The 23,431-nt window shown below is 39.8% G+C and overlaps 1 protein-coding gene across 13 annotated transcripts in view; it reads left to right on the top strand.

Annotated features, from left to right (window-relative positions):
- The window catches only part of SLC25A21 (solute carrier family 25 member 21), a 408,519-nt gene that overhangs the window by 75,581 nt on the left and 309,507 nt on the right, over positions 1–23,431 (top strand). Inside the window, exon 1 of one of the 13 annotated variants that reach the window (XM_077819092.1) lies at positions 5,914–6,452. The exons of 11 other annotated variants lie outside the window; for them this stretch is intronic. In XM_077819092.1, the coding sequence (XP_077675218.1) occupies positions 6,380–6,452 (73 nt within the window). In that variant the 5' untranslated portion in view covers positions 5,914–6,379. Of the gene's footprint in view, positions 1–5,913; positions 6,453–23,431 lie in introns of those variants that run through there. One more of the 13 variants, XM_077819079.1, reaches the window with a different exon arrangement.

The following is a 23,431-nucleotide window of genomic DNA, read 5'->3' as shown; positions in this document are numbered from 1 at the left end:
GCTCCAGTATCAACAAGGAAAGGGAGAGAGAAATCATTTACAGTCAGGACATATTCTCCAGTAGGGGACAGAGGTAATAAGGGAGCTAAAACTTTGTGAGGTTCCCCAGCATTCCGTCATTGTTGGGGTGAAAAATAGGGTTGGGGATCAGCTGGAGGAACCAGCGGGGGGTTCACTTGATTTCCCATACAATTATAAGGTCGTCTTGGACACTCTTTTTTCCAGTGTCCAGGCTGTTTACAGTAGTTACAAACCCCAGTTAATCCAGCCCCCCGCCCCCTTCCGCAACCCCGTCCCTGTCCCCGGTGTGGTCTGCTTAGTCCTGAATAATGCTGTATCTGCAGAGCCATTAACTTTTGGGAGGACTGTTCCTCCTTTCCTTTTAAAGTGCGGTGGCAATGCTCTGATACTGCCAGCAATTTGTCCATGGTTTCAGTCTCCCATCCCACACTTATTCATTTTAACATGCTGCCTGTGGCAGGGAGAAGACCATCAACAAATGCATGTGCCAAGGGCTCCTGCCCATTTACATCGGGCTCTTGTATTCCTGAATGTTGTAGGAAAATATCAGTTAGCCGGGACCTATAGTCGCCTGGGCTTTCTCCTTGCCCTTCCTTACAGCAACGTATTGCGGTCCAGTTTGTTTTAGGAGACCACACTTTGGGAATGGCTTGATGCAGGCGCTTCCAAAGAGCCATACACCGGTCTCTGTATGCTGAATCTGGGCCAGTACCTTTTATGGTTGAGTGGCATGCCTCAGCTGGCCAGTCTGCGGCAGCCAACCATTTTTCATAATAACTGGCAGGAGCTAACAATTTACACAGTTGGAGGAGATCTGTCTCAGAGGGTTCATAGGTTTCACAGATTAACAGAAACTCCTCAGCAAATTTGACAGAGTTTTCCTGTGGTTTGGGAAAACTTTTAACTATAGATAAAAGTTCCGTACGAGTCCAGGGCTTATAATCCCATATGGACTCACTTTCTCCCATCTTAAGGACTCGTAAGGGTGCCACAACAGTTTGATCAGAGTCTCTCATTAACCTCCCATCAGGTTCTCTTTTCCAAGAAGAGATGTCAAGAGAATCTTTGCAGTCTTCTTTGGATTTCTTCTTCATAATATTTTGCAGAGCTGCGAGGCCAATGAAGTTATCTTCTTCACTTTCATTATCTGTAGTCAATGAAGATTTTTCCTTTTCTGATTTCTTTGCGCAGGAGTATGGTGGGGGTCGGGTTTGATCCGGATCATTGCACAGGACTGGGCAAAGGGGAGCGCTCGGACTAGTGGTGGGAGAGACTGCATCCAATTGAACTGTTAGTTTTTTGATAGAATTTTTAAGAGAGGTGAGTTTTGACTCAGTCCATCTACGATTTGCCTCTTCCCACCACTGCATGAAGCAGTCTACTTCTCCTCTGTCCAATTTGGTTTTTGGGAGGACGAGTTTGCTTTTTAAAGCGTCCACTGGATCCTTGTCCCAAGAACCTAACAGTGGCCACTGTAATTTGGGGTTCTCTCGAGCTAATTTGGACCATTTTTCAAGAAACCTACAAGAGTCCGGACCCCTCCTAAAATACATAAAATAAGCTGGAGTTCCCTTAGGGAACTGTTCTACCTTAAACTTCTGATTACCCATCCAGGAGGACTCCACACAGCACTCACACAAGAAGGAAATTCGGGCTCAGCAGAGCGCTGCCCGGTGCAACACACAGAAAGGAGCCCACTGGCTACTGCCTCAACTGCCCTTGCTTTCACACCAGGGGTTATACCCAAGGCGTGGTGCGGCTGCAGCTGTGCAGATTCCACTTATTCAGACCGTGGGGACGGGGACCCCTTGGTCAGCCAGTCTCCGGACAGAGATGGCTCCCAGATTCACACACACACCACGGGGAAGACAGATAGACACAAAGACAAGACAGTCCTCAAACCTGTTAAAGCACAAAAATAATAACTACCTGAGACGTCTGATTCCAGAAGCTGGATCCAAAGACCCCTACCCGAACAGAGTGGGAACCAACAAGTTCAATGGCGTAGACTGCGCTGCTGCTTTGTACCTTTCTGTCTTGTGGAGGATCGCTTGGACTAAGCGTCCAGGCGCCGGCTGCCACGATCATCCTGCAAGGCAGTCAGGGATCACACAGCCTCAGTGAAGCCGCTTGCCATCTTGGTAGAACCTCCGAATTGTCAAAGTTTGACTCAGACTCACAATTTATCAGACCACTCTGTTTTATTAGCAAAGCTGCTCTGCTAATACATTTAGAAGTGAGCCCCCCGAGTGGGGCTTGTGTCTTTTAATTTATACAGTTTTTTGGAGAACAAGTTACAGAGAAGTTACAGACAAAAGAAGAAAAAGATTTTAGTCACCACCCTTCGAGATCCCTGAGACCAGTCAAGTATCTTCAGTTACCTGCCACCCTTAACAATCTCCTTTAACAGCTTCCAGTTAACTGAACTAATTGCCCTTCACACCTTCCATTCTGATGCCTGCTTCTTAGACGTGCTGGCTCTATCTTAATTGCTTCTCCATTCAAAAGCTAACTGTCCGTACGTGTGCTCCCTCAGATACTTTGTAACATGTTTTGACATGCCCTCTCATATACAATGTATCCAGCATGTCCCCTTATACAACGTTATACTTATACAATGTTATACTTCCACACCCATTACACTGTGAAATAAATACTAAAAAGTGAATCGTGAAATGTGCTTTTTGGCGAATTGATTGTGCCCATGTAGCACAAACCATACCACTGTTTCCAAAGCCAGATGTACCAAAGCCAGGTGCATGCTCACCTCCTGTCAACTGTTGCCCTTGTTGGGCAGGTCTGCAGTGGCGCAGGCCTCCAACTAAGTCACACAGTCAAATGCATGAACGAACCCTTTCTGGGGTAAAAGGTCCAACAGGGCCTGTCCTTGTGCCCTTGGTAATGTCTTTAGCCTTGTCTCTGGATTCAGTCCTTAGCCTCTTCGGGGCTAGCTTTAATTCCATGCCTGCCCTGGTATAGAGCAGTGCCCCTGGGGCTTTCTCCCTGGGGACTCCTTGCCTTCATCAATTCTTATCGCCCCAGCTCTCCAGCCTGCTCACTCCTTCAAGTTCAGTCCCCTTCTGGGAGTAACAAAGTTCAACAAATGGTTTGCCTTCTGCATGGCCTTCAGCTCTATCCTTGAGCCCCTTTAAATTCTAGCTTTCTTGGACTTCTAAACAACATCTTCTCCTTTTCAGGGCTTTGGCCACTCTGTTTCGTGGGGACCCAGGCCTGCCACTTTTCCAGGTCCCAACCCAGGGACCCTACAAATAGCAGCCACGTGTTGCTTTCTTTAATTACTACTGCATCTCCTGGGCTGCCTCCCACTCTGTCCCATCACCTTCTTTGTTTCTCTGTCTGTTCCCTGTTTGAGCAGGATCTCTCCCAGGCCTCCTTGCCTGGAGAGTTTCTCTGTCCTGACGTCTCAGGGTCTTCTCTCAGGCCTCTTTGCCTGGAGAGCTTCCCAGTCCTGTCCCTGCTTGAGCAGGGTTTCTCTCAGTCTGTTTACTTGTGGAATTTCACAGCCTTTTAGTCTTCCTTCATTCTTCTGATCCCAGCCAACAACTGACCTGTTCAAGCCCTCCTTTTAACTGAGCCTACTGGGCTCTGATTGGCAGTTTCCCTGCAGCCTTTCTAGGCAGGCCTAGAGGACCCACCTTTACTGCTCCTATTCTGGGACAGGATATGGTAGGACTGGGAGGCCTCCTGCTGGGGGCCTCAAAAGCCCCAGTACACCCCAATAATACCATGACATACTGCACCAACCTGACAGAAAACATATATGGATATGGTGTAACCATTCTTGAGGTAACAAGCTGATTCTCAGTCTTCGGTATCTCCCTGCCTCCCTATATCCTAGGGTGGGCTATTAATTAGAGACTGTTGGGATTCAGTCCCAAATATTATGTTCTAGCTAACAGTCACATTATAGACATTGTAGTATCTAATATGGCTATTGTATTGGGTGCAGCTCCATATGCTGCCACTGGGGGATACCTGGAGGGCTTGTAGCTTCTTCTGCCCTTGTTGATTCCAGTGGTTGTAATCCTGGTGTCAACCCAACTCACCACATTATATGCTTTCTAGGCCACAGAGCAGGGAATGCAGGCTTGTGAGGGGCTAATTCAATTTAATCCCACAGAAACAAGGTACGGAGCTAACTGCACATGCTCCCTTCAATCACTGCTCCATTCCTTGTGCTGTCTTTGCTCTTGCTTCAGGGGAAAGAGGGGCTGGCAGGAGGGAAAAACTTTTGAGTCTGGAGAAGTCTGTTTTTTGGTAAGTATAAGGGTTGGGGGCAGGGGGTGAGTTGAGCCAGCAAGGATTTTGAGTAGGGCTGATAAGATATTTTTCCATGGAAAATTTAGATTTTTTTTTCATCAAAATATTTCAATTTGGAAATGTTGCTGTATTGTCTAATAGGAGTTTTAATATGGGTACCTCATGCTCCAATTCTCCTGCATAGGCTAGGCTCCCTGGCTGGACTACATCTCCCATGGTGCATCATGGTCTCCGTATCAGGATTTTGAGTAGAGGTGTCTTGGGAGATGTAGTTCAATCACACAGCCCAGTCCTTTGAGGAGAATGGGGAACATGAGACAACTGAACTACAACTCCCAAGAGACACTGTGGCTGCATATCCAAATTGAAATATTTTTGTTCAGGAAAGAAATATTTCTTCATCTTTTTATGAAAACATTAAATTTTCCATGGAAAGTGAATCTTTCCATCAATTTTTTTTTCTATTTGAAAAAAATTTTCAGTGGCAAATGTTCAACTAGACCTAATTTAGCGACAGGACGGAGGGTCTGAGCTGTCAGTAGATGCTGAACATCAGGTGGGAAGGGGAGTTGAGTGTGTTCTGAACCTGCTGGGATGTGGGGGGGTGAGGTTGGAGGGTTTGAGTTGGGTTGGGTTGTCAGAGTTAATGGTAGGTGAATGTGTGGGGGCGTGTTGGTAGAATGGGCTGTGTGTGTTCATGAATTTTGGTAGTATATATAGGTAAGGAGGAAAAAGGAACATAAGAGTTACATTGGAAGGGGGAGAGTGAGTGGGAGGGGCATTGGTTTGCATAAAAAAGTAACCATTTTCTTCCATCCTGTTTACAGTAATGTGTCCCACGTTTTCATTATGGAAGGGGAAGTATGGTGGCAGAGGGAGTGTATGTATCCTTTTCTTCCCTTTTAACTACCAGCTTTCCTGTACCTCTATCAAAACCCTTCTCAAAGACACTCCCACCAAAGCAGACCATCCCAGCAATTCACTAGAACAATTTGGAACAAAACAGAGTTAGTCCCATGAAGAAGTAGCAAAGCAGAAAGTTCAAAGGAGAAGGGATTGAAGAGTCTCTCCTCTTAATTCTCAGTTTTCCGATTGCATATATAACCACCCCAGGGAAGATGGATACAGTAGAAGAAAAGACTTAAAGTAGGAAAAAATATATTAAAATAACAAAGAAACAAACAAAAACAACCCTGTTGAAAATAGCACCTGTAGCTACTACATATTTAAGGTGATATTGGAAGTTCCCTTTCTATGCTTGCTCTCATGCATGCAACAGTTAACGCTGTTCCTAGTACAGCCTCTCTCAGCATAAACTGTTACTGGATTTGAAAAGAACTATTACACTGCCTTTACACACAATCCTAGCATTCTGAGGTAGAAAAGAGGTCATTTCATTCTCCCTTCTGCAGGATTTGGAACCATTACTGAAATAATGAAGAATTTCTCAGTTAAAGGTTTGAATATAAAGGCCTGTAGTCAGATGAAGGAGGAATCCACATTTAATTACTCATGCACTTGAATAAATTAAAAAATATATTTTCATTATCCTTTTAAGATTGGAGGTAACACTGGGATTTTTTTCAACAGTTCAGAAGAATTCTGAGTGTTAAGATTCCTCTTTTGCTCTTCCTCCTGAAAAGCTATCATTTTATCTGTAGCACATATGGAGAAGTCTAGCTAGAATGCAGGCGAGCCAGAGCTGCTCCCTTATCTGGCCCCTTCAGAGCATAGCCTCTGTGTTTGCTTGATCCAAATTGACAGGCTAGTGTCTTAGTCCCATAGCCTATGAAATGAGTGCTAAAATGATCTATATTAAGCAGAAAAGAGAACACGAAATTTATAAGCCAAAAAATCCAAGATTTGAGCTCTACCGAAAAAATCAATACTTGCATTTATAGATGCAGAATGTTAATTACCTAGTATCAATACTACAATAAATGAGCATGAATCATTTAGATCTGTTGTTGCATCATTTCATCTAAATGTGTAGTACATTGCCAGCAGCCAGTATCCTGACTGAAAACTGTCACAACAGTGATCACTACAATCTGGGAGTTAAGTTTGACTAAAACATATGTCTTCAATTTTAATAGCTCAGCTTCCCAGATGCCCTAGAGGAGAATATTGCCTGAGAAGGAGCTTTTCATGTAAGAATAATTTGTGTTAAGTAGCTCAGTGATCTGTTTGTTAGGTTAGAGCTGACAGTTTGTTTATATTTCTAAAGGGGTATGATGAATGGGAGAGAAGTTGATGCTAATTAGCCTAAATTGTTCCTAAGAATGCGGAGAACTTTGCCAGTTTCATTGTTTCTGTTTCTTTGCACATTTTCAATAATTGAATGGAGCTCAGACCATTCATCATAATTTCAGGCAAGATGGAAATAAATGAATATAGCACGGGCCAGCCTGTGCGATGGAAGATGTCACTTTAGAGGTCAATTAGGTAAGACATCAACCGGGAACTGATGCAGCATTTTCTAATCCATTTTGTATAAATATAGCAAACATGAGCATTTTCATCTAAGAAATTTATTCTCTCTGTCATTACACTAGTATACAATATTAATACTTGGAAAGCTTTTTTTTTTCCTTATTGACATGATGTTTCTTTGTTTTTGGAGCTTAACTATAATGCCAGGATGTGGACCTGTAACATTATATATGAGACAACTTGCTACTTTTCAGTGTGCTGTTTATCAGTTACAATAAAACCAACAAATCTGCTGTTGGGAAATCTAAAGCATGGTATGGTCAAGTGTGATTTGCAGAAGATGTTTGCAAAAGGGCCTGAAAATAATCAGTTGTCTGGCATAGTTAATAATGAAGAACCATTTAATACTGTTCAGTGAGTTTATTTTCTACATATTGTACTATGTATCAATATTACCCTTTGTTTTAGATTTGGGGATCATAACTTTTTCAGCTCGAATTCAAAACATCCTTTACATACATAAATAGATAATTTTATAAGAACATATAATTGAGCACTTTGTAAACTAAATCTAAATTTAGAAAAACCTACCAATGTCAAGTTTTTAGGCTTTATTCAATACCATTCTTTTTTAATTTATGCACATATAATACCACAGGAAGAGATGGTATAAATTTGTGGACTGTGGAGAATGAGTGAACATTTTTGAATCAGGATCTTTAAAAGGGGTGAAATTTGAGTATGATTAAGTTAGGAAAAAGGCTCGCTTACGGCGGAAGTCAGAGACTCTGTATACATTATAGGCATGTCATGGCTTTTAAAAAGTTATGTTAGACTTCTATACAAATTGTGAAAGAATTTGTATAACCCCAAACAAAATTCCGTGTGGTTCTAAACTCTTACAACAGCACAACATGAAGTAAAATAAAAAGGAGTGAAATGATAATAGTAGTTAGTATTCAGATCAGGAGTGAGCCTTGCTGTAGGGCAGTCTGGTAGTTTACACTGCATGGGTGTTTTGCTGGTCACTAATTTTCTCGGAAGGAAATGATCCCATGGCTTATGCTATCCACGTTTGTGCATATTTGCCCTATAATTGGCATTTATTAAGGAGACTTTTGGTTTGATGGATGACTGTCAGGTTATAGCTTGCTAGCTTTGATGCAGATTGCTTTTGCATGAGGGTGTTTTTTTTTTTTTTTTTTTTACATTAACTCATTAGAACTCTGGTCTGCTTCAACATGCTCTTTATTTACCTCCTGATAATTAAGATTTTTGAACCATAGGTTTCAAGACACTTAGCAGAGTTTTAGTCAAGTCCTGATATTTCTAATTTTGAGGGAAAGAAAAGCATGTAGCAGAAAAAAATAGATGAACTGTGAACTGAAAAGTTTTAAAATTATAAATTGTAATATGACCTTAATTAGATGGCAGCTTAATTAGTTGCCTTTGAAATGTTAAGCCACTTGCTAAATATCTTAAAATTATAGCATTAACTTCCTTGTACCTAAGCTTCCTTTTAAAAAAACAAACAAAACAAAACCAAAACAACCTCATAAAATCAGCAGGTATAGTAATATTTTCACAGCAGGTTGATATAAAATGAGCATTCAACAAATCTTAATTTGGATGTCTGAGGCACATTAGCAATTTCTTCAGTGCTGACTTAGTAGCCTCTCTTGTAATATATTTGGAATACAGTACTGTTAGGATAATTAGCTACAATATTATTGGTAAAATGGTTAAAACAAAATGATATGGATTTTTAAATGTTTTCTGGTTAACAGCCTTTATAGTCAGTCCCATAAGCATTTTTTGTTTTGACAGACAGAGAAAAGCATATAAAAGAAATATAAGTTTTCTGCATTAACAATGTCAGGTTGAGGTGCATAATTTTAATGCAAAAACAGATAATTAAAATGATAAATGGGTGTTTCAAAAATAAATAAAATATGCTCTTGAGAATAACAGTGGACCAATCCATGGCTGCTCTGTTGCACAAAGTAAAATCTCAATCTTTAATATGAAAAATCAGTGGAAAATTCAGCATGTTAAATGCTCTTTGTGGAGTTACTTTTATGGATGCTTTATAACAATCAATTGGAGCAAGAAAAATGCTATTTTTAAGAACATGCTGTTATCAGTTTTGTATGATCTACATTTTGGTTTGTTTTTTGTATTAATTAATATTCTTTAATATTGAACATATATGTGGATCAAATTATTTTGCCAATAGTTGAATGTTGTGTTTTTTCCTGGTACTTTTTAGACAAAGGCCTGATATATTATGTTACAAGTTGCTTTTTATAAGACACATGCAACTGTAGAAACAACTATATTCAAATACAAAATTGGATCACGATTTTGAAAACATTCAGGATTGTTCAGATTTGTGATTTCACTCAGCCAATTGCAGAGATTCTATATGGCACAACCACAAAATTTGGGTCTTTATTCCCTGTAATTCAGGAAGGTTTGCTTGGATCTGAAATTTCTGTTTGGGCCCATCACAAAGAAAAAATATTAATTTGGTCCCAATCTTGCAAATGATTACAATGCTTAACTTTACTCATTTGAATAACTTTACTGAAGTCAATGGAAAAAATTAAGCATGTGTTAAGAGTTTGCAGGATTATAGCCTTTGTTGCTTGTATGTTAGTTATCTGATTCCATATGTCTGTTTGTGAGTAGTGCTGATTAAATTATTTGTTGCAAATAAATTATCTGACAAATCCAACACTTTTTGTTTACAAGCAGACTGATTTTTTCTTAATAAATGTATTTTCTCTTCATAATTATTTAAGCAATTTGTGAATAATTTTCAGCTTTTGGATTGCTTGAGATGATTACTTTGACTCTTCAATATTCCTACTGTGTGAGTGGTCAGCTCAGGCATGTGGTATTGTTTCTGCTTCTAATTGGATGTTTCTGCTCCTAACTCAATGACTGAGATGTCTTAAAGGAGAATGGTGACTAACAAATGGCAAATACTCTTTGTGTGTGGATATTGGTATTTACATGAAGAACAGCCATGTTCACCAAACATAATTCTGTTCACATCAATGTTTATAAATATTATTAAAAGGTGTAGAAAATGACACTAACCAACTCTAATAGTTTGGTTCAGTTAATGTAGGAGTGAACTCACTGTGATCCTTGCCCAGAAGTAGCAGTGGGTGGGGAAGAATGGATTTGGCCGGAGTATGTTTACCCATATGTGCCAATGTTAAATATCTTTTGTCCTTGATTTTAACTTTGACAAAGACCTTTGTGGGAATTCATACTGTCTAACTTTTGCAGGGGAATGTAAACTATAGGTTATGTATTCCATACATCCTCCTAGGTTAAAGTTTTAAATGCTGTTATATAATAAAATAAACTGTGAGAACCCAGAACCAAAAGTACTTGCTGTTCAGTGAGCATGTTGTATTCCAAAGGGATGCTATCAAATGGCTTATGCCCCAGATCTGACCAGCTTTAAGCAGTGTTGCAATCTGGTGACAGCAGTGGGCAAATATGCCCCTCCCCATGCCCAAATTTTGCAACTCAGCTGGAAAAAAATATATTGTAATTGTACTTCAGTAGGAAATAGTGAAGATTTGGGGGCATATAATGAGCTGCAAGCCATGTGCTTTGGCATTTCTGCATGATCTTCCCCTGTTCCACCAAGTACATGAATAATGACGTAATAGGATTAGGTTAAACCAATATTATATTGTCCGGCTATACCAAAAAAAGGACAGGAGACTTTTGACATCGGTTTAATCCAGGGATCGGCAACCTTTGGCATGCAGCCCACCAGGGTAAGCCCCCTGGTGGGCAGGGCCAGTTTGTTTACCTGCCGCGTCTGCAGCTTTAGCCAGCTGCAGCTCCCACTGAACCCTGGTGGGCCGCGTGCCAAAGGTTGCCGATCCCTGGTTTAATCAGTCTGCAACTTTATTATTAGATGTCTGGGACTACCCAGCAGATAAAAGTGCACAGTGCAGGTAACCCGCACTTTTTTTCTGTAATTATCCAGGGGGCTTATGCCAGCCTCCATCTTTTTTCATCCAGAACCCTCCAGCAAATCCATTGCTGGGACTTTATCATCCACGCCCCCTTGTAGGAGGGTCAAGGTGAGCTATAAGAACGGGAGGTTGGGTCCCTGCCATACCAACCATAGGAGTCCCTCACCACTCCCTGTTCATTCCTTTAACAAACACCTCTTTTTAAGTCCTTTTCCAAGACATTTATCCGGTCACTGTATACCTTCCCTATGGAGTATCTGCCCTGGACATCCGCCTTACACTTAAATAATGAGTTGCGACATATAGCCTACCGCCTGTCATGCCATGCATGAACAGAGCCCTTGCTGAACCTGCTGTGGGGAAGATGAAAAAACCCCAACTGCCCCTAGGCCAATATGGTGGTAAGGGAAAAATTCCTTCCCAGCCCCCCTAAAAAAGGGGCAGCTAGCATAATGCCCACAGCAGGTCTAGACCAAACCTGGTATTTTACCACCTAAAGGGGAGGGAGGGTGGATCCTGCTCCCTGTAAAAGGGAGGCTTCAGGCACAGGGCTGCCCCTTTTAAACCCTGCATTCCTAGTGGATGAATCAGCGACCACACTGACCCCTTTTGCAACAGTTTTCGTCCCCTCCCCCACCGCCAAGCCATAAAGCACTGTTCCCTTCATTTGGCCAGCCAGACAAATACTGCCCCCCCTCCCTCCCCCCCCCTCACACTTGAATGTGAGGTGCAGTCATTGTAGTGTGCTAATGTTGTTGGTACTCATTTTTTGTCAGTTTTGTACCCCTTCCTGACAGTGGGAAAGAAAACAAAATTCCATTCTGGTTAAGTCTTCAGTTTTTAAAATATTTATTTTTATTTTTTTTAAATTGGCACAATACCTGAGAATTTTCTTTTAAATAACCGCTATTTTTATGTGACGGTAAGAAAATAAATATGTTAACTGCTTTTCCACTCAGCCACAAACAGTTAAGTAACAAACTCTACTCCAAGGGGTGTGGACGTGTCTCATGACATTGTTGATGATGTTGGTACATTGTATAAATGGAAGTTGTAAACTGAGCTAGTTTGGCTTCTCTGGGCTTCTGTTCCATTGGACATGTAGGAAGGTGAACTAAAAAGAAAGGAAACAAACAGAATTAAGTTTAAAAAGTTGAATTTATTTGTTTAGCATGGGAGACCCATCTAGTGGTCAAAGTGCAGGACTGGAAGTCAGGAATTCTGGATTCTATTCCCAGCTTTGCCATTGCCTTTTTTCTGTGACAGCAGGAGTGCATGGCAGGCCAGTAGTATGGTGAGTTGTAACGGAGATGCTGAGGAAGTGGGGCTTATTGAAGGCTCTTGAAGTACAAGAACTGGCTGATAGTTTATTTCTACCCTGGTAAACCTTTCAAGGCTCATGTGTGAGGATCTGGGGATTGATGAGTCAGAGAAAATGTTTCACACAAATTGTCTGTCAGATGACCTTTTTGTGGGTACATCTGTTCTCTGTTCTTTTATGAATCATCATTGGTTCATCAGAGCAGAGATAACTGGTACTCCACTTCTCATACTTCATCAGCCCACACCACTCTTTTCACACCACTTTTCACACCACTCTTCTCCCCTTCTTTCAACATCTCTGCTCTTTTCCTTTTGTCCCACATATGTTCTGTAGACTCCCAGTTCCTGCCTCAGCTTCCCTCAGCATTGTCATCTCTGAACCCACATTCCTTCAGCCCTCATCCTCATAAAGCAGGGGTTGTAGGCTGGTTCTGAGGGTCAAGTGCGGATCTGGAATGAGAGGGAACAGGGCTCTGTGGATGGTGGGATGGCTGAGATGAGGGATCCAGAGATCTTTGTGGAGACTGCAGCTGGACAATTCTGAGCCTGTGCATGGCACTAGGAGAGCCCTTGATGTATACCAGACCTGGGCTGTCCTAATTCTAGCCTCTCCAGTGATGTTAGAACTTCCTGGCTTATGCCTCCACATCCCCAAACTACTGCAGAACTCCATTCCATCCAGGTCCAATCCTGCAATAGAGTCCACGTCCCCTGATTGGGGGAAGTGGGAATCCATGCAGGGGGCTTAGAGTCCATCAGTTATTTGAGGGACAAGGAGAAGGGAAATGCATTATAGGGAGTTAGGTACACAGTGTAAGATCAGAGGAGCCCCGCCTCCCCCCCCCACACACACACTCCACAAAACAGGCCCCTGTCACATGCTTTCTGCAGCAGCTGAGATTAGATGCTGAGTTCCAGCACATTCTGTTGTTTCTCTCTTCAAAGAACAGACACTGTCTAACTCCTGTGGAAGTGTTACTGCCCTCAAAAAATAAAGCACTCAGGCCCAGATCCCCAAAGTACTTAGGTTCCTAATTTCCAGTGAAATCAATGGAAGTTAGGAGCCTAAATACCTTTGAGGATCTGGGCCTCAGATCACAAGAGACTCCATGTTTCATTTTCTCCAACATACCTGTGTGATCCACTGTAAAAGCACCAGAACCTCCCGTTGCAGTGCAGTTTCCAATACAACTTTAACTGTTGGCCCAGCTCCATGACAATAATACATTAACAAAAAATAGGAAATTCCCTGACACTCAGCTTAAACTTCTAGTTTGCAAGTAACCTAATAATTGAAAACTACATGCCAAGAATATTAAACATTCTCTCAAACATCTAAATGTGTGAAAATTCATGTTAGATATTCCTGAAGTCTTCTTAATTCAATCCTCCAAGCTATAGATATCATTCTATGGATTGAGTTATACTAAGTCATTTAAAAGAAACAAACAAAAAACCCTTTCACTTTTAGCTAGCCATGGGTCAGAGGAGGTCCACACCTTTTCAAAATTTTAGGGGGCACGGGCCCAGTATGTTCGTTCAGCTACAATTAAAAGTGATGGACTGAAGGGAGAACTTTGGATATGAATATGAATTTGGATGAAAAATCCGCCTTCTCACACACATTCAGGATGAGGGGGTCCAGTCCAGAAGTTTGGTTCCACCTCATTTCTCCTTTTGACACATAAGTCACCTATTCCAATTATATCTATATGCCTTACTGAAGACCATATAAAACAATACTCTTTATAGTCTATTCCACACATACCTATGAAGAATATTAAGAGGAATGTTACAGTAAAAACTAAGTATTTACAATTATGGAAATAAAATGTCAAAGGGAGGGAGATATGTATTCAGATACATCAAGCTGTTCATTTGTACATTTATTTAAGAGCTTGAGTATAAAATATGGTTTTGCATATTCAAGAGCTCCACAGGAAACTTTGCCTCCTTCACTGTCTTGGTCTGTCAGGCACACACAACAACAGTAGATACTGATACTCTTATATGCCAGCATCTAAGCCTGTAGAGGGAAAGAACATATCTTACAATGTATTTATCAAGTAGTATGTTAACTTGTAATTAAAGACATTGGACCTGATTTCTCACTCTGTTACTATGGTTTAAAGTCCCTTTGGATACACATTTAAACTTTAACTTAAATAGATTTTGTTCTCTGACATATAATATGTTTATAGTTAAGTATTCAAACTGGTCATACCAACCTGTTTGAATCGTGATACACTCATGAATTTGTTGCTTTCTATTTGTGTTAATTTCCTAAGATTACATAGAATTTAAGTTTCTAGTATTTGTAATCAAAAATAGAAGATGATTATGGGTAGACTAGTCATGCAGCAACCTGGAAATTACTATGGAAGGGAAAAACCTTAAAGGAAGAAATTCATCGCTTTGGAACTTTAGCTTGGCTTGGGTAATGGCGAACACTAAAAAGAAGTCCATTTGTAAAAAGGATACTTCCTTGAATAGAAATTGATGTGGGTTATACACATTTGGGAGGGGGAATTTGTGTAAACAGTCCTATATTTAGCTTAAAAATATCTCTGCTAATGTTACATATGTGCATGAGAAAAATATAAGGATATAGTAATGTTAGCCTTCTGAGGAAAATAACTTTTATTATATTTCTAGTGTGCTTGCTTAAAACATTTTTGTTAACCAGTGCTCACCATTGCTAAAAAGCATCAGAGATTTTCCTGTGGTTGCATACACATGATCTTCTGAGTAACATAATGTGAAGATATTCAAATACAGGAGTAGACAAAAGAAAAAAAGTTATACATTCAAAAGGCAGAGAACTTTACAATGCTTCAAGTAAGTAAAAGCAGATGTTGAAAAGTTTAGAAAATCAAGACATTATTTTCCTGCTTCCATTGAATTTTCCTAAACACATTATAAATAAGCTTTGAAGTAATACAAAATACCCTGTTTGTTTTATTGATAGCATCTTTTTGTAAAAAACTTTATCAATGCTTGTTTAAGTTATAGACTAAATGATATCTGTGTGGTTAAACAACCAGCCGTATCTCTTTGCAAACACAATGCTGAAAGACACGCAGTGTCTGAATCCTTCAAAAGCCTATCTGATTAGATCTTTTGAGATTAATTTTAAACAGCTTAAATATTTTGTATGTTTTCAGAATGTAAAAATTAAACCTAATTGTTTTTATATTACCTCAAAATAATGTGATTTTGCATTGCTCCAGAAAAGTCATTTTAAACCTGTAAATAATTATTCTAAAATGTTGATTTTATAAAGGCTTTTATAATAGAGATTTTTTTTACAGCCTTGATAATCTTTTCTAGTGTTATACTTTACTTTCAACAAACATTTTAAGTCCTTAATAAATATATAAACTGATGATGATCTATATGTGAGAGGTTCTAAAATGCGTCCATGAAAAGGGGTTATGTGAATTAAACACTTATGAAGTGATAGTCCAAAAACTGATATTCTGTCTCCCCAGAGCAAGCATAACAAAGGCAATCACGGCATTGGCACTTAGCACTGTTTATGTGATTCCATAAAGAAGGGGCCAACTGAATAATTAATTTGCCAAATGGCAAGAATTATACCTGTTTGGTCAGGCAAGTGTTTCCAGATAGCAGACAGATATTTGGGAGCATGTTCATTCAACTAGCAATAAGGGTTTCAAGGGAAACTTTCACGTCTTACATTCAAGTCTATTTGATCTAGTCAGTAGCTAGATGTAGAATGTATCATCATGTAGAACAGCCATTTCCCAGTCATTTCTCACTCATTTTGGATGCTGGCATGTCTGGAAGATGGAAGCAGAGAGGAAAAAAGCCTCACTTTCTCTCAAACTTCCACATGCCCCTTTGTTTTATAATATTCCTCCTCCCACACAATACTCTCGGGTTTGTTTGTTTTTATAGCATAAGATGAGGATTTGAGGGAAGAGGGCACTTTCTCAGTCTCTGCTGCTGGCTGTAGTGCTAGTGCACTGGTGAGCAGTATTAGCACTAGGTAGACCGATACGAAAACTTCAGACAGCACTACACCTACATGCCAGGAATCTCTGCATCTTGCTCTCCGGGTTTTGGTGGTTGCTCTTGTGAGAGTTGGGTGAAGTTCAGCTGCTCTATTAGTCTGCTTGGCTTAGTTTACAAGTTATTGTTTTAGACCCTGAGGTTGCAGAAAGGGACTCTTTTATTCGGTTTCGTCCAGAGGGTCATATGTCTTTAATTTTAAGACAAAATTCTTCTGCCTTTTAATCTGCTGACCTGTAATTGGGCCTCTAATTTTGCATGGGCAATTTTTGCATGCACAGTTGGTGTATTTGCACACTTAATTACTATAAGTGCAAAAGTCAAATTTGCATTCACACATAGGTGCACATACATGTTTATGATGCACAGAATCCACAGTTTCCATATAGAGTAACTTGTACAATTTCAATTTTCCTATACTCTTTATCTTGTAATTCCTATTTCTTATGTATGAAAATAAAGAATTGAGGCCTACAAAAGTTAATAAAATATTTCAATAAATAAAAATCTGTCATAACAGAGCCCCCCAGCAGAATGACACGTGGCAGACACATTGTAGCACTAGGCTTTAGGATTTGAGACTACTTAGTTCCCTGAGAGCCAGTGTAGTTGTGCATTGTACTTGCCATTACTGATGGAGTTTTGATATATATCTTTGGGATGGATGTTGCATCATGCCTGGTCATATAATTGACAGTGTAATGCTTGGATCATTAAAAGAAAAAACTAAAATCCTGGTCTGCTTTTTTGCTGCTGCTGCTCATCTTACTGTCCTTTTAAATCTGCCTGTTTCTCTTCTCTCTCACTGCTACCATGACTATCTAATGAAAGATACAGAAAACTATAATATACATTTGAAATCTCAGTTTGTCTCTCCCCTCAGGATGACTCTTGTGATGTACCTGTTGACTTCATTGCTCTACCCAGCATTGTTCACGTTTTACCGCATTATTTCAATTCTGTATTTTTTCTGAAGTTAGATATTTTCAAATATACAAATAAATAGTCTCTCTAAATAAAAATATGACGTGAACCCAATTAGTTATCCCTTCCCAAATATCTATATCCATTCAGTCCTGTGCCTCTTTAATGAAAGTGTCTTCATGGCCTACTAGTTCATGCAGTCATGTATTTTAGTTATATGATAAACTGTTTGGGGCCATCTTTTAATTCTGTGTGTACAGCGCCTAGCATCATGGGGCTCTGATCTCTGATTGTGGCCTTAATAAATACATGACATGGACATCAGTTGGCTAGGACTTGCATAGAGACCCCCAATTTGTATTACATAGGCCATGTCTGAGCCATCCACAGGTAATGAAGTTTGGGCCAGTGTGTTTGGGTTCGTCTGAAAAATAAAATTTTGTCTCTAAGACACAATTGTTTAAAAAAAAAAGGAAATATTTTTTTGAAATTTTTAATGTAAACCAGATCATTTGCAAATGTTCTTGAGAAACCTCCTTCATCTCTTAATTTTTTAAAACTGGAAATGTGATAGAATCAATTGTATAGTATTTTAATGAATAAAAGTTATTTGCATTCTTTGTCTCGCCCAATGTGAATTAGTTGCTTCCATAATTTATTCCTGTTAAAAAAAAAAGAAGAAGAAGAAGAAGCCCGAGACTCATTTAGATTTTTAAAAAGTAATAGTAATACAGTGTATATGGGACTTCTTTTCTCACCTTTTATCTTCACAAATAAAGGTATAATTTCCATTCTCACATGCAATTTTACAAGATGCGTCAGAGTATAAATCTACAGAAAAACATTTTTAACTGCAATATGAAAATAATGAAATGTACTCTGTTTTTGGAGCATCATTAATTTCTACAAAATGAATGCATAAAAAGCTTAGTCTGAATACTGTTGTTACTGTACTTCAATTACTTCTGGTATCATAGAGGAACAACATATCTTTCTCCTTTTCCTCATAACTTTCATCATGATTGTATAGTCAAATTTTCTTTTTATGTATGTGATACAGGCAGTAACTTTCTTAATGTTTATGCAGACGTTAAAATTAGCAAAAATATCTTATACTTTTTTAACTTGTATCAGTCGCAGGGTGAGTGTTTCTTGTTGTCAGAATATTCTGTTTCTTTTCACAGTTCACCACGTAATTCACTGATACAATGGTATAAAACAAGGCAATGCATCAGCTTTTTCTGCAACAGAGCCAAGTTACAGCTGACCGTTTTCCCATGGAAGCATTTGCCAGTCTAATATAATGCTTTTGTTTGTGACGATATTTCCAGAGTCTGCGTTAGGGAAAGGCATTTCAAAGAAGCTGAAATGCTGCCACTGGAGAGCTTCCCCAAAGGAAAACTGAATCATGATTTCTGAAATGCAGAGGACTTTCTGCTAGAAGTATAATGTATGTTTACCTTCTATGATGTGTTTTTCATTACCAAAAATGTAAGCCTCATCAAATGATAGAGCAAATTCATTAAGAACATACAGTAACTATCTCTGCTCTTGTTCTTTTTCTTCCACTTTTCTGTCACTATTAACAGTGAAACGATTAATTATTGCTGCTAGTTTAAAATGTCACTTCTTAATTCCTAGCTTTCTTTTCTTCTCCTCATTTAATATTTTCCTTCCTTACTCATACTCTCATGGTGTATTTTTGTTGCCAGATATAGTAATGTAACACTGGGCAATGTCCTGCCATAATTTCACAAATAGAACTCTCATTTGTCAGTGGGAGGCTTCCATTAAAAAAAAAAAAAGCGATGACAAGATGCACTTATGGCCCGCAATTCTCAAAGACTACTATAGTAACTTATTTTTGGGAGAGTGAAACAGTGCCTAGCAAAGAGGTGAGTGTGTATATAAGTGGGAAGGGACTACTGAAAAGAGTAAAGACAAGGTTATTTGATTTGGAGACAGGTGGACTTTAAAGAATGGAAATTGCACATTATGATGAAAATAAACTGCCAAGTGAAAGTACAGTTTATTTTCCTCAATGTGCAATTTCCATTCTAAAGTGTTCATGCCCTTTATTTGATATATTTAGATTTATGCAAATACTAAAAATAGGGCTCCCATATACATGGTCTAAGCACCCTTAACATCACTTAAAAATACATCACAAATAATACCCTAAGTGTAGCAGTACGATTTAAAATAAACAGCTGCCAATAAGCCAGGCACTTTAAAAACTCATTTTCCTCTTCCTCTCCAGCAATACCCCACCCTTACAATTTCCCTAGGGAAAAAAAGATGAGCTTTGCAATGTGCCATGAAGGTCACCACATTTGAGCTATTTCAGACCAAAACAGGGAGTGAGTTTCAAAATGTCTACAAGGCTCTTTCCAAGAACACCTTGCCAGTAGCTCCTTCCTGTTTATACCAATTGAGCTTCAGCTCGAGTGGCTCTTCTGATCTCAACTGTAGCATTATGGCATACAGAGAAAGGCATTCTCTCTTTAGCCTCTTTCTACACTTAAGGTCAAACTGTGCTGGGACATTCTCGAAATTAAGGTGCTAACATGGTTGTCCTGGCCGATCTAGAGAAACCTACTGTAGGGTGACCAGATAGCGAGGGTGAAAAATTCAGGAGAGGGGGTGGAGGGTGGGGAGTAATAGGCACCTATATAAGAAAAAGCCCCAAATATCAGGACTGTCCCTATAAAATTGGGACATCTGGTCACCCTAACCTACTGGGACCAGCTACGTTAACAAAACTGTTCTGGTATGATGATGATGTCTTACCAAACCGTATTGTATGTGTAGGTGGAATAAACCTTGTTATAATCATGTTACTGCACAGTCAGGATCTTTATACTGATTTGTAAAATAGTTTACAACCAGTGACATGCTGGACAGGGGCTTTTACAGGCTCCTCGGATTTCCTTGTTAAATTTCACCACCAAATTCAGTTCATATTCTTCACAAAGGGAAAATTATGTGAGTAGTGTGGTGTTCTGTTTTGGTGGGTATCATAAAAGTTATATGTACACTGTTGTGTGTGTTTACATTAGAGAAAGCAAGGTTAAAGACGTGCATCTTGCATTTGGAATAGGAGATGATAGTGTCTGGTGGTTCTTAGTTCCTGTCAGAGTTCATTCCATACTTGTATACCTGCCCCCAGAAAGGCTTTTTCTGCTGTACAGATGTGACAGTTCCAGTGTTCCTGAGGAGATAAATTATTGACTAGGGCTCTTGTCCCAAAACTTTAGGCAACCTTTTAGGTATCCTGGGCCCAGGCCATTTCAGCACCTTGAAGATAAGAACCAAGACCTTGAATATGGCTCTATATTCAGTGGGAAGCCAGAGTAGAGAGCAGAGGACAGATTTGATGTGTTTGTGATAGCCTGTTTGCTGAGGAGATGTGCTATGGCTTTTTGTAGTAGGGCTAAGGGCTGGTGGCTTCACGCTCAGGTATAGTGCCTTCTTGTAGTCCCACTCTGTGTGTGTGTGTGAGAGAGAGAGAGAGAGAGGTGTATAATTGAGGCCAGGTCAGGTCATTATCCATAAGATAATTTCCTAGCCAACTTGAAATGGTAAAAAGCTTTATTTGAGGACCCTGCTTTGTGAGAGCTTAGTGTCAGGGAGGAATCCAGGAGTTCTCATAAACTATGGACTGAACTGGTCAATAGTGGGTGAATAATGACTTATCCCAGGTCTTGAAAGTAATGTTGTTGCTTTTGGAATGGCCCAGATGGCATCAGATGCTAGAATTTTCAAAAATGCTTCTGGGAAGCTTTAATGGACTTCACCATCCCAGAACACCTCCTCATGGCATTGTTGTCACCCACCATCCCACAGCACCATCTTCTGGCATTGCTGTCTATCTCATGTAGTGGGTACATAACCCTTTGACCAGGTCCCTCTAGAGTCCTGCCCCTTTCGGGGCATTCATGTCCTACATAATGTCCTTCACCAGTTTTTAAAACACAAGTAGCAAACCATAAAGACTTCTGCCCCATTGTGGGTCTTCAGTTCCAGTATCTTCACCGACTGACATCAAAATGATAACACCACCTCACTTCTACCCATGTTGCTTTGGGATTTTAGTCTCTCTTCTGATTCCCCTTTGTCCTCTGTCCTATTGTCAGGACACTGACCTGCAGGGCCATTTCCCTTGGGTCCCGCCCCACTTTCTAGGGGCCCACCACAGAAACTAATCCTGGTTCCTATAGCTTATTCCTCTCTTCCCTCCCCACCAATATCTGAGTCCTTCTTCAGTCTCTTCACCCAGGAGAGGACTTCCACCCTGCCTCTTCCTCAGGCCTTCCCACCCTGGGTATCCTCTTAATGTTGCTCTAAATGCCTTTCTTTATGGTAACTACCCAGCTCGTTCCCATCTAGGTGTGTTCCTAAATTGAGCCTGACACAGCCTCCAGGTAGAACAAGGTGAGCTAATTGGGCTCTCAGGCTCCTGTTAACCCATCGTTGGTCTGTGTTGGGTTTATACACCCTATCACAGGAGAATACCCCTAAATGCTGCCAACAAGGGTCTCATCACTGAGGGCTTTGGGACTGCATACTATCAGTATACTTTTCAGGCAGTATAAATAGTTTCCAAAAAAAGTATATTTCACCTAAGTTTGTTTGCCAGCTTCCATGGTTGGGAAAGAGTGTTTTTATTATTTAAATGGAAAAACAAATGAGTAGATTCCCCTGTCCCTTATCCTCCTTCCCTTCAAGGATACGCATTCTAGGATACAGACTTATCATAAGCTAAGAAGGAATTTTCCTTGTTTAAAATTCTGATACCACATCACTGGTTTACTGTGTAATTCATCCTTGAGCATGCTGGGCACAGAAACTGTTAGCTCTTTGCTGGAAAGAATTGTATATATGCCGCATATGGGGTGGTGATACCAGTGTGACAAATTGCAGAGTCATCTGATAAATTGTATTTACATCCACCTTTGACCGTCTCACCTGCTCTCTGCCCACTAATCCATTTCCACTGGGATTTATTCTAGCATTCCAAACCTTGGAGCAGCTTCAAACATCTGCTATTTTTAAAGAAAATCAACCTGTCAGAAAAAAAATTTTCTTCTTGCATCCCAGCAAAGAATTACCCCAGCCTCAAAAATTATACTGGCCTAAGTTGGGCCCCACAATGGGCAATAATCAACTCTACACCAGTGATAAGGTCTGATACCTTGCAATCCACTAGTTCTAGAAATGGGAATGTTATACATTTTGGAAAGAGATTTTCAGCTTTCCAATGAGATGCACAACACTTGCTTCTAGCTCTGGGAGTTCTTGAGATATTAGACTTTAAAATTATGACATTTATAGGTATAAAATAATCTATTTTAGGTCACTTAGAGAAATTTTATCCCTCTTATGTGGCACTTATGATACTAAAGGAGCTGGAGTTTACAGGAGATGGGATTGACTTGAGTGGGAGAAGAGTTAAGCCAACACTGAGCCCACTTGAAAATCCCACTCAGAGAATACACGATAATGTGGTATAGGTGTTTTATTGGCATGAAAGGGGGATGCATTAAACGTGAATTGTGAAGCCATTAGTAAGTTATGCAAATCATCTCAAACAAATTCCAATAAAACCTCGATATCACTCCACAACCCCATATGCGTACATGCACATGCAAACGCTCTGTCTCCCCCACCTGCGTTGCCATTAATGTCAATGGGAGCAGCATTAGGCGGACACAGAGCACTTTTGAAAATCTCACCTTCTAGTTATAGCCTGTAAGTCAGAAAGCACCTTAACTTGCAGTGCAAACTCCTATACTGTTGTATACTGATTTCTGGATTCACTCTTGTTATTTCAATACATCAACAATTATTTGTTATTATTAAATATTTTCCAAATACTGTGATTTTTAGAAAAAAGTAATTAGTAAATCTCCGGATGACTAAAATTTAATTCATTTCCAGTAAGACAAATTTATTTATGGATGGTGCACTTAAGCCTCAGTTCAGCAAAGTGCTTAAACACATGCCTATATTTAAACTTGAAGTTAGGAATGTGCTTGAGTGCCTTGCTGAATCAAGATCCTACTTAGGATCATACTGGCTTTTGAGCAGGTTTTTCAACATAAGATACAGACCATCCAGAGATAATTGTCTTGCCTAGCCCCTGTTATGGCAAAAGGGGAGCATGAAACAAATGGCTGGGTGAAGCAAAAATGGATGTTTACAGCTACATTTGAAAACTGACTTTATGAACTGTTTGCTTATTGCTACTGAGGAAACCTGCTAAATACAGGACTTCTAATATGAAAACGTAAGAGCATCAGCAAATATGTGCAGTGCTTTGGGAAGGAATCCCGACATCTGCTGTATGAAGAGCTTGCCAAGGAATAGGCTGCAACAAGCTTTGCTTTACAATTACAATATTTTTG

The sequence above is a fragment of the Eretmochelys imbricata genome, chromosome 6 (genome assembly GCF_965152235.1).
Source record: "Eretmochelys imbricata isolate rEreImb1 chromosome 6, rEreImb1.hap1, whole genome shotgun sequence".
Lineage (NCBI taxonomy): Eukaryota > Metazoa > Chordata > Testudines > Cheloniidae > Eretmochelys > Eretmochelys imbricata.
This window is presented reverse-complemented; position numbering and strand designations above follow the sequence as displayed.